The sequence below is a fragment of the Camarhynchus parvulus genome, chromosome 2 (genome assembly GCF_901933205.1).
Source record: "Camarhynchus parvulus chromosome 2, STF_HiC, whole genome shotgun sequence".
Lineage (NCBI taxonomy): Eukaryota > Metazoa > Chordata > Aves > Passeriformes > Thraupidae > Camarhynchus > Camarhynchus parvulus.
Genome location: NC_044572.1, coordinates 129,772,762 through 129,784,724, shown reverse-complemented (window position 1 = coordinate 129,784,724; position 11,963 = coordinate 129,772,762). Strand labels below are relative to the sequence as shown.

Genomic DNA, 11,963 nt, shown 5'->3' with positions numbered 1-11,963 from the left:
AGAACAAGAACACACAGATTTTAACACACATACTCAAGAATAAGCAAACTCAGAGGTGTTTTCAGGCAAGTGATGATCAGAATGATTGGTCAGCAATATAGGTAGAAGTGTTCCCGTGTCAGTGACTCACAGGTGGCTGTTTCAAACCGTTGTAAAATGCATGGGAAGTCTTATACTAGTACAGACACCAGTATAGGTGATAGGTGATTTTTTCATTACTCATGTCACAGCTGAGAATTTTTATTCCACTTGGGTACATTCATTCCTCTGCTCAAATGAGAAAATGCACAAAGCAACAGATCATCACTATACCACTAGTAGTAATGGCATGAAAGTGGTAACATTTGTATGGAAAAGTCAGCACTTAGTACCCTTATGCAACAGGATGAAAATGTGCAAACTGTTAACTTGTAATAGAAATGTCTTTAGTTTCTCAAGTGCAAAGTGCAGTGTCAGCAACACTATCTTATAGAAAAAAAAAGACAAATAGGAAAACATTTATAAACATAGCTCTTGATAGCTCTCATGCAAACTGCTGTCAGACTTCTACACTAATGCAGTGAATCATTCAGGCTCAACTCACTGGGGGTACTCCTGCTCATATTGGTCAGACTGGCCATAAGGGATTTAACTTTATAAGCATAGTAGTCCCTTAAATTGACAGATGGAACTTCTTTCATGCCATCACCAAAATCACAGCTTCTCATGGCACTCTCTAACTGCTTCTGACGCCTATAGAAGTGGGAGAATTTATTAAAGATCAGTGTAATGGGAAGCACTACCACTAGGATACCAGCTAGGATGCATGCAGATGCCGTCAGCTTGCCGGCAGTGCTCCCTGGCACCACGTCCCCGTAGCCAACTGTGGTCATGCTAACGGTAGCCCACCACCAACAAGCAGGGATGGTGGCTAACCCCTCATTGTCTTCTTTCTCAATAGTGTAAGCCACTACTGAGAAAATAGAGATGCCAACAGAGAGGTAGAGTAAAAGAAGCCCCACCTCTCTGTAGCTGTACTTTAGAGTGGCTCCAAGAGACCTAAGACCTGTGGAGTGTCTAGCAAGCTTTAATATGCGGAAAATCCTCATGAGTCTCAGGACTTGTGCAACTCTGCCTAAATTTGCTAAAGTCGGAGTACTTTCCACCACCAAGTTGACAATTAATGTAATATAAAATGGAAGGATAGACATTAGGTCAATCAAATTCAGGGCATGCTTGAAAAATTTTAAAAAGTCAGGAGCTACTGCAAATCTTGCCACCAGTTCAAAAGTGAACCATGCAATACCAAAATGTTCCACGATTTCAAAGCGAGGGTCTTCCTCGGTGTTCCCGTTGCTGTCAACAATCTGGAAGTCTGGGAGGCTGTTCAGGCACATGGTCACAATGGAGCCCAACACCACCACTATGGAAAGGACACTGAAGATACGGCTTAAAACCGAGTACCCAGGATTATCCAAAGCAAGCCAGAGCTGCCTCCTGATGTTTCCAAAGGGCTGTTTGTCAAATTTAGAGGCATCATTGTAGAATGCCAAAATCTCATCAAAAGAAGATGTCGTACTTTCCTGGTCACTTTGTTCCTCCCATTTCTCTTGGTCTGGCTCCATCTTCCTCCCATGGTAGCTATAACTGCAGCAGGAGTCTATAAAGAATTCATTGATTCCCCAGTATTCAATCTCCTGGCTGAAAGAAAAGACACAGAGTTCACCCATCACATGGAGCTTGCCAGTGTTATAAAAATGTAGCACGTAAGGAAAGAGCTCGGGATTCCTGTCAAAATAAAATTCATTCTTGGTGTCATCATAGTCATCACAAAGCTCCAGTATTGACTCCTTTGAATTGCAGCTCAGCAATTTGCCCAGCCTGGTCTCAGGGAACCTTAATAATGTGTTGGATCTCATCTTTTTCTTAAAGCCTCCAACGTTGATGCTGATCTCATTGTCTTCAAAATTTGCTTCAGATAAAGTCCTCAGACTCTGCCCTGTCATAGTGAGCTCCTTCCAAAGGTGGGTAGGGAATGAAAACCTAGGATACAATTACACAGAAAGTTGGCAAAATGAACAAATCTACAGCATGTTCACCTATTGATGTTTCATTTCTTTCTTTTCTTTTTCTCCTTCTTTCTTTTCTTTTTCTCTTCTTTCTTTTCTTTTTCTCTTCTTTCTCTCTCTCTCTCTCTCCCCTTCTCTCCTTTCCCTCTCCCCTCTTTTCTCTCTTTTCTCCCTGTTCACTCACTTTCCCTCCCTTTTTCTCCCTCTGCCCCCGTTTCTCCCATTTTCCCTCTTTTCTTTTCTCCCACGCCCCACTGAAGACCTTGAGGGAGGCTCCTTTGTTCCCGCGGCAGGCTCCTGTCCCTCCCCTCGCCCTTCACCTGGGCTGCGGCTGTCGCTCCCACCGAGCCCCCGTTACTCACGGCCTTTGTGCCACCGGGGCCGCGCGGACCTTTCATTCCCTCCCGGCCCCGCCACACAAGGAGCCCCCGCGCCGCCCGGGGTCCCGTCCCACGCCGCTCCGAGCCGCGGGGAGCCCGCCCCGCCCGGCCCGGCCCCGCGGCTCTCCGCGCCCGCCCTACCTGCTGCCTCAGCGGCCGCGGCCCCCGCCGGCGCGCCCTGCTGCCCCCGGCCCCCGCCCGCCATCGCCGCCGCCCGCGGGGGCCGCCAGGGCTCGCCTCGCCCCCGGGACTGCCGGTGCCGGGGGATGCCGGTGCCGGAGGGGTGCTGCTGCCGGGGAATGCCGGTGCTGGAGGGTGCTGCTGCCGGGGAATGCCGGTGCCGGGGAATGCCGGTGCCGGAGAGGTGCTGCTGCCGGGGGAAGCCGGTGCCGGAGGATGCCGGTGCCGGGGGGTGGCGGTGCCAGTGCCAGGCAGGGCAAGGCAGGGCAGGGCAGGACGGCCCGGCCGCCCGCGCGGTGCTGAAGGGACAGCGGCCGCCCCGCTCAGCGGCGGGAGGCGGTGGCACGCCCGCTCGTCATGGCGACGACCCCCGCGGCTGCCGCCCGCCCCCGCCGCTCCCACCTACCCCCGGCCCGACCCCGCCGGCAGCGATCGGGCCGGGTGGGTGGACGCCAGGGCTGCGGAGGGGCGGCCCGGCGGAGCCGGCGTGCCGGAGGTGCCTCCGCTCGCTCGCTCTTGCCCCCGCGCACCGGCGGCAGCGGCGCCGCAAACTCGGGTTTCCTCCCCGCCGCGATCCTGCTTCACGCCGGCTCCGAGCGGCACAACCTCCCGAGGGGCGACGGGGGACGCCCACCCACGGCCGCAGTGGCTCCGAGCACCCGCGGACCTTCTACCGAGGGGCGTCGCCCGCCCCCGCCCCTCTCCCCCTCACCGTGCCGGGAAGGGCCCGGGGGAGCGGGCGCCGCTACCCCGCCCGCCCATGGCACCCGCGGGTCCTCGCTGTGGCGCCTGAGCAGGGTCCCTGCCGGGACTGACGACAGGAAAGCGGGGACACTTGTCAGAGCAATTCGGTGTGAGGGGAGCGGAGCTGCGAGTTGAAGCCGCTCGCCGCCCCCTCAGTCGCCTGCTGGGAACCCCCGACCTCCGCGCACAGCCCTGCGGCCATTTCGGGGTGGGGGAAATCGTGAGCGGCGGTACCTCGAGCAGCAGGGGTGGGAGGGCTGACCTTGCGCTGCTGCTGCTCTTGGTGGGTGCACTTTTCGTGCTAGCACATGCAGTAGTGTCCAGCTACATGGTCAGCGTTGGCAGTGTCCCTGCCCACGCTGCAGGCGATTGGGAAGAAATCTCCCCTCTGTTGCTGAGCCCGGGGTGAGGCCGAGTTTCTCGTGGGGAAGCCTGATCGTGGCAATCCCTGCGCACCTGACCCCGCCCTGAGCAGGGCCGGCTGAGCGGAGCACAGATGCTCCGAGACAGGTGCTTTATGCCGGGATAACCCACATCGTCTCCTGCCAGCTGCCTCGTGACCGCCTCTCACTCGTGGTCCCTCGTGGTCCCCCACACTGCTGTCAGTGCTTTGGAGGGTTAGGGTGTGCGGGGGGATGGAGATTCCTCTCTTGCTTTCCCCCAGCCCTGTCAGAGCCCTGAGGATTCCAGTCCTGTGCATCACCTTCGGCTTGTTCCTCAAAGCATTGGTGGGGAAGAGAGGTTAGAACGTCCAAGCCCAGCCACAGGCGAGCCTCATTTACAAGGGACCCCCAGTATTAAAGGTCAGCCCTTTAAGAGCCCAGGAAATTGAGTGCAGTCATGAAGTGAGGCAAATAAGCCCTGGTGTATGCCACTGGCCAGGTCTCCAAGAGCCTGCTCAGCTTTCCTACCTGGGGTGTCGTGAGCACCCCACCGTATCCCACCAAGGCTGGGGCATTGTGTGGGCAAAGACTCCACACCTCTGGGGACACTCCCACGGCAGTGTGCGGGGACCCACAGTGCCCTCAGCCCCCCGGAGATGCTTCCGACGATCCGTGCTTCGGGGATGCTACAGATGGTCTCCCTGCTCGCCTTTTCTCGGGTGGTGTGTGCTCTTGCTTTGCTCTGCTGCTGGTGAGCGGCTCCTGCCTCCCTTTCCTACAGATGCCCTGGGTCAGGGCTCTGTGTCCCAGCATGCGTCACTGCGTGTCCGGTGACATCCCAGGGGACGCTGAATCCACACGGAATTACGGACACCAGGCTGCTCTCCTGGCCAGGGAAAGTGCTGCTCCTCTCAGCCCGGTCCCTCCAGCTCTTCTCCTGCTGGGGAGTGACATGGAGGAGACAGAGACTGCACATAGAGGCTTTGCAAACGTAGTGGCACCTGCTCGTTTGCCTGTAGCAGCGGTGTTTCATGTCCAGAGAGGCAGCTCTCCTGCTTCCCAGCGGCACTGTAGCTGTTGTGGTCGTTCGTGACAGCCGCCTTCTCTCTGGGCTCTGCTGGTGAGCCACTCACTGGGGATCTCTAGTTATACTGGCTTTTAATGCCTGGGCAAGGGGTAGCAGGACACAGGACTGAGAAACCACCACGTCAAAATTTTTTAGTTGGATGCCCCACCACGTTCCCCAGGGCTTTAATAAATCACGAAACTTCTCTATTGTAATTTCCCACTCACTCTTAGGAGAACAAAAATAACTCATATTCCTCAGTTACATTACAAGGAATAGTGAGCTGCTGCTGCTGGAAGTGCATTCAAGCGATGTCCATGTTTTTCCCACAGCTCTGCTCTATCCTGGGTGGCTGGTGGGGGCTTTAAACATATTGAAACATCTTCAGCAAACTTGTAAAAATATAAATTACTTTTGTCTCTTATTCTTAAATTAAATATTTTCCCTAATGCTGCTTTACAACAAACTAAGTGGAGATATATTTGGAGGATTTCCAAGCTTTTATAGATTGTCCTCACTTTCTAAGTCACTTGGCTAAGAAAAAAAGGTTATAGGCAGTCTCATTACTCATTTATTAATCTCTGATCTTATCTGTACCTTGGAAAAATTGCTGGTCACTTTTCTAAGTTGCATTTTCTCATTAAAAAACACACAAGGATACAGCTCTCACTGGTCTCATATAACTGCTCCTGTAATTAGGGCTAATAGACTCAGTCCAAGCATTTTGCTAATAACATTAAAACGATTCCAGCACCTAAATTAGTAATCCAAAAGCCATCTGATTTTTTTTTTTTTTTTTTTTTTTGCAAGGGGCACACTCTGCTCCATGGACATATAAGAGTTACTGTTACTGACCTAATATTTTTCCCTTTCCCAGCAGTAAGTACAGAAAAAATTGCTGTAAAAAACTGGTGTAATCTGAGGCAAAAGATATGTCAAAAGAAATCAGGTATGTCATTTTTGCACAAAATGAGCTTGTGATGTGTCAGATTAGAGCACATTTTGGGATGCACTGGTAATCCACCAAATAAATACAAAACAACACTTTGTTTACAGTGCCTTGTGGACATTTCTTGGACTGTAGAGAATACAAGACCAGTGCTGAGGTGGAGCTGGGCTGGGAGCATAAGGAAATGTGAAAGAATTGCCTGTTGGAGTGGGGAGATGAATGAGTGATTCATATTACCCTAGGGCAATGTTACAAAAGCTAAACTAACTTTGGGTTTGGTGATTATAGTTTCTGACTGAGACTGTGTGAGAGACCAGACTTGTTTAATAGGTACACGTGGTACCACGTTATTTAAGGGATATGAGAAGGTGCCAGTGCTGTGTAAAAACACGGTGTGGTACAGGTGCCCTTCAGGGCTGGGGAGACACAGCACCTGCAGTGTTTGACAATACACCCTGCCTGGGGTTTGTGCTGACCTGAACTATAAGGGAATGTGGAAATTATTGCCATCCTCCTGACTGACTCAGTGTAGGAAGCTGCTGCCTGAGGAGCTGTCCTCAGACAACATCCCTGCCTGGTCCCTGCTGGCTGCCCTGCCACCACTGCAGTGAGCCAACACTGCTGGGGACATGTGGCACTCTGTCCTGCAGGCATGACACTGCATCTGAGATGTATTGTCACGTTTGGAAGAAATGGAACTGCTCCAAAACTACTAAATCTAAAAGTCCTAATGAAATACTGAATAAGGTCTAAAGGAAATTATGGACCAAAGTCAGTAGTTTTATTGGCATGGTGGATATGGTGGATTCACTTTGAACTTGAGGACACTACCATCTATTACACTGAAGGTAGGACTTCAGTCTGAACTTCATATTTACTGAAAGGTTTCCCTTTGTCTGCAGGGCCAGATTCAAATGTACATTCTTGTTGACTATTTCCTTTTGTTCCAGACAGATTGGAAAATCCTGGAGTCTTAATGTGTTAGTTTCAGATACTTTTTAATAGGTAAGATCTGTTTTTCTTTCCAAAGGTGGCTGAGACCCTTCTGTGTTGGCATTTCTATTGTCACAACTGTTAACTGTGGCCAGTGAGTAAATATGTTTAAAAGAAGTAAAAATAGCTTTGCACATCATGCTCAATAAATACTAGAAAAGGACTGTTGCAGAACATTGCCAAGTGTATAAGAATGAAGTTGAGAATATATTTAAACAAATTCATAAAGACTACATCCATTTCTGGATATTTGTCCAAATAATCTGAGTACAGCCTCAATTTGATAGAAATTTGAGAGAGAACATTGCAGAAGAGGGGCCGTTTTAAAGACACTTTGTTCCTACTTCCCCCATGTCAGCAAGGTAGCCACCCTCATGATGCTTTTGGTTCCTGTCAGTCTATGGCCAGACTTTTCTAACTGGAAGTCTAACAAAAGCTAAGATTGTCCCTGATTTTTTCATCATTCTCAAACCCCCATAACCAGAGGCAGAAAAGAAGTGCCATTTGTTTATGAGTCTGCTCACCCTGTAAGTGACCTGACTGACATGCGTGCTTTTCTTTGGAGGCAAAGGCTTTGCACAAGCTCTGTGGCATTTGCAGTATAAAGTAGGGGAGGGAGGAGAGTCACTTTACTAATCTGTAAGTTTGCAAGGCAGTGATAGCCATGTCTGAAAACAGACCTTGATTGTGACACAGTGGAACTCAGTGGACCACAGAGAGACCATCTGTCAGCTGAAGAAACTGAACCATGTACTGAACATGAATGAAACATTTCTTTTTGTCTGACAGTACCTCAGTGAAGTGGCAAATACTGATATTTTGTGGTGCAGTGACTGCATGAGCATTGGAGTTTTACTGTGATGACTGTGGTATTCTGCCTTTTGTTGTGAGTTGACCTCCTTAGTCACTTCTGTCTGCTCCACCTGATTTTTGACTGTGAGGGGTATGTGGCAATATTTGCTTTTGCAAGCCCAGTGGGGAGCATTGTCTTCCTTAATTAAAGTACTACATCCCAGAATCATGGAATGTAAGGCAAAAAAAAAAAAAAAAAACCAACCAAAAAAAGATTATTAGATAATTGTGATTTTATTTTAGATAGATTGTAGAATTTCACCCTTCTGTCCCCTACTGAAAACTGATGTCTGAGATGGGTGAGATGAGCCATACCTACAGACCCCCAGACTCCAGCTGAGCTGCAGCAGTAAGCATTGCCAGTAGCAATGAGCAGTGGGAAAGAGGGGGTTTTAGAGCTGCACTTTTGGATGTAAAGATGACCAAATGCAGAGCAATGGTCACTTTCACAGTGGCATGTGTTGCAGACAGCAATGGGCATGGGCCTTTTTCATATTTGTCCTCATGGAGGTAGGGAGAAAGAGGATCTTGCTTGGATGGAGGTTATGGCTATTAGTTCTAAAATGTGACAAAAAAGCCTAGTTCTGTTATGCCAGTCAGCTGACACGGAGCATTGGAAGGTTATTACGCTTGCTTTTCGAACTTACTTATTTGGAACTTGGATCCAAGTTCCTACTTGGAAACATAATATTCAAAGAAAGCATGAATATGAGAAAGCCCCTCCTAGCTTACCGCTATTTCAGCGTGGGAGGAAAATTGATTTTGATTATGAAACCAGCATGCAGGTAGCCTCTTGAGCCGGGTAACCCAGCCTCACAGACTGCTCTCACTGTCAGCACTGAGCAGCAAAGGGCCATGCCATACTTTACACAGGTTTGTAACCTCCAGGCCAGGTTGTTCGGTGTTGCAATACTGGGCCAGCTCCAATGTTGTTACCACTGCCTTACATGTGGATCAGTATTATCTCCTTTCTTCTTCCTGACATTTTTGGGGGAGTTTGGTGCTAGGAGATTCTTAGCTAATCCTGTGTTTTTCGAATAAATAGGAAGAACATTGAAACTGTGTTGGTAACAGCCAGAAGAGACTGCTTCTGCTGCCAAACACAAATTCTTAATCCATTGACTCTCCATCCTGACTCCTTGTATGAGTTTCTGCTGGGTGTCCAAATCTTTTCATCTATTTAGTCACCCCATACAGCACATACCCAGGCATGACACCTGCCACACTGCCCTTGCCTTTTGCTGCCCAGCCTCATCACTAGGGAGACTGGCAAGGGTGGACTGATCATTTCATGGCCAGTACATCCACAGAGTGCAAGGCCAGTCTGCAGGGGGCCAGGTAGAGCTTGGAATCATAAGCATCTTTACTAACCTTAAAACAAATTAGAGGAGCATAAGAGAATCTTACTCTTCATCTGTCCAAATTATTTATTTTGCAACTGAAAACGTTAATGCCCAGCTAGACCAATGAGTGAGATAAAACAAAGAAGCAAAGGAAATGGAAGGCAGCGTTCCCTGCACCTCCCAAAGGTTGTTTCTACAGGGAAAGGGCAGAAGATGTGCTTTTTGCTTTCCACGTGTGACTTGCCACTGCCATGCCTCCCTGACTGCCCAAACAATGACACAATAGTTTGGTGATACAATATCTGGTCTCTATTGCCATATTTTAGCTTGAGAGAAAGCCTTACTGGATCTTCAGATAAGGCCATAGAGATTTAACTGGAAAGATTTTGGAGAGCTGACTTAATTAAGACCCTGTTCTGACCACAAAGGACCGTCAGGGGCTCCAGCCTCCTGCATCCCAATATCTGTGCAGCTGAGAACAGATTCAGAAGCTGCTGTTTCCTGGCTTCTAAAACAAGGTCTCAGCTTCTTAAATATGAAATATTACCATTGTCTCTTTTTCTGAAGCCACCTAGCATCAGATCCTTTGTTTTATCTGTGTGCTACTTATAAAGGATTTAGTTGTTGCCCTGAGGGTTCTGTGTTCACAGTTCTTCAGTATCCACTTTATTCATGCTGGTTGCTTCATCAAGAGAGGAGCAATGTTTGCCTCTGAAGTCAGCCTGAGTGCAAAGAAACTTAAGGATCCTGGGTGCCTAAAGAAATAGCAGCATGGGTCTGAAAGGAGCGGTCCCAAAGTGGCAGTACAGGTATATCCTTTTATGTACAGCCTAGCATCACCAAAAAGAAGCAAGTGAAAGCACATCACACTTAACTGGCTTCCTGAAGCTTCCCAAAGCAGGCACTGTGAATAATTTCTCTCAGTTTGTGTGAACCATTCGCCACTGCCTCATAAACCACCATGTGCAGAGTTTGCCAGCTGAGATAAAGGTAAATCAATCTCCCCTTGAGATGTTTGTAGCACACTATCTGGAAGATATATGGCCATCATATGCTGCCAACAAAATATATTTCTGTACTGTTATTGCCTCCAGCACCTATTTTTTTCTTTCCCCCCCACCCTTTTTTTCCTTTTTTTTTTTTTTTGTAATAGCTCAAAGAGAAAGATTTGTGCTGCACCAAGCCCTACTGGGATTGAGACAGTGGTTTGGGTTTTTTAAATTCTGTTTAGTGAAAAACAATCAGCCTTAACCGTATATTCTTTAACAACTGCACGGACAGCAAAAAAAGAATTTAAAAACTTTTTCATTATCTGCATAATGCATATGTCCCATTTTTTAGAATGGGTGCCCTCCACCTCTTTAGAAATATGAACAAATTATTTGCAGTACCAGTCTATCTTGGAGTCATTTACTGTAACTTTGCCACAGCAGTACCTTGCTTGAAATGTATCTCAAAAGCAGTTTGGTCTGTAATTTATCCTAAAGGTCAGACTTGCCTACCTAAGTATCTGATTGAGACTATGTACATTCTTATATGCTTCCAAAAAGATTCTGGTTATAAAGAGGCCTCTCACTATTGGATGAAGGATAAAGAAACTATTTCCTTTGGATTTGATTCACTATGATATTTTTGGATCATATTTAAAGCAAGAACAAGCCAATTAAAAAAAAAGAATCACCAAATAAGACTGTAATTAATGTTTCCCACTGTTCCCATTGCTATCGTGGAACAAAAGGTTTTAAAATTTCTGAAACATGTTGGGACATCTGTACTCAGTTTCTATACACAATGCAGAAAGTCCAAAACATCATGGGAAACCTTGTTCTGAAGGGATGCCAGTCCAGATCCATGCTCTGAAGAGTTTCATATGGTTCAGATCAGTTTATAAAAAAAGCCTCTGAACTGTTTTATCCTTAGCTAACATGATTTTAAACTTCAAATTTTTAACCTCTATTCAAGAAAGCACTTAACAATATGCTTAATTATAACCCCCCTCTGGTTCCCAGAATCATGCTTTTCTTCAGTCTCCTGGAGTTTGTTATTCCTATAATAAAGAGTGAGAGGAAATAATGAAGTAATTTTTTTCAAGAGCATATACTATAGAATTATGAGAAAACAGCAGTGGTTTAAACTTCACCATTTGGTTTGCTGACTGATTCATTTGGTATACAATCAAGTGAGGGCCAGCATGTTGTGAGGAAAACCTGAATTTTGTTTTATTTATTTTTCTTTTGAAGCTGCTGCTTTGTGGAACAATTCTGAAATTCACTGCAGTCAGAATATTACACTAACCAGCTGCAGATCAAAGACTTCACTGAATCTAGGTCAGGTCTAATTTGTGAAGCTCACAGAGTTAGTCACTATGGCAGCTTTCTGAAAGGTACAGATGGAGAATCCATGAGCTGTGGGAACAGAATTATGGGCCTTCTTCTCACCATCAGTTTTAATGCAGTTTGTTTTATTTCCTTTTCCAGGAGTTTCTTTTTTTAGAGTTCCTAGTAAAAGAGAGATTAAATGTGACAGCCACATCTGTTTTAGGAAATTCCTGTGGAGATATCAGATTGGTAGCTGGCTCAAGCAATGTTAAAAGTGAATGCTTCTGGTCTGAGCAGGTGGTCTGTGAACGTTATGAAAAATCTGTAGCCTTTTATAGTGACTTTTATCTCAGGATCTCAAAGCACTCTGTAAATATCAGTTGATCAAGTCTTACAATATCCCTGGGAGGCGATCACTGTAATTGAAGGGAGTGGGTTTTATGGCTCACAAGTTTGCTGCTGGCTGTGAAATCCTATTTGTGACTCACACAATCTGCCACAAGTAGAGCAGATGTATTGCTGCTGTGCCTGGGTATAAGAGCTGCTTGAGAGGCAGCGGTGACTTTGCCACTGGCACACAGGTTTTTTCTTTCCTTCTGGCCTGCTTCAATGTCCCTTGTTCTCCCATTCTCATTTCCTGGTATCCCCTGTCAAGTGACACTGCTTTTGTAAGTCATTTTGAGCAAATATTTTCTGGAGAGTGCTTG

The 11,963-nt window shown here is 47.1% G+C and overlaps 1 protein-coding gene across 1 annotated transcript; it reads right to left on the bottom strand.

Annotated features, from left to right (window-relative positions):
* Positions 1 to 207: 207 nt before the first annotated feature.
* Positions 208 to 2,619, bottom strand: KCNS2 (potassium voltage-gated channel modifier subfamily S member 2). Its single transcript, XM_030944087.1, has 2 exons — positions 2,570 to 2,619; positions 208 to 2,022 (listed from the first exon to the last, which is right to left on the bottom strand). Exon 2 carries the CDS (start codon positions 1,983 to 1,985, stop codon positions 552 to 554), a length of 1,434 nt encoding a protein of 477 aa, XP_030799947.1. The 5' UTR covers positions 1,986 to 2,022; positions 2,570 to 2,619; the 3' UTR covers positions 208 to 551.
* Between the last annotated feature and the right edge of the window lie 9,344 nt (positions 2,620 to 11,963).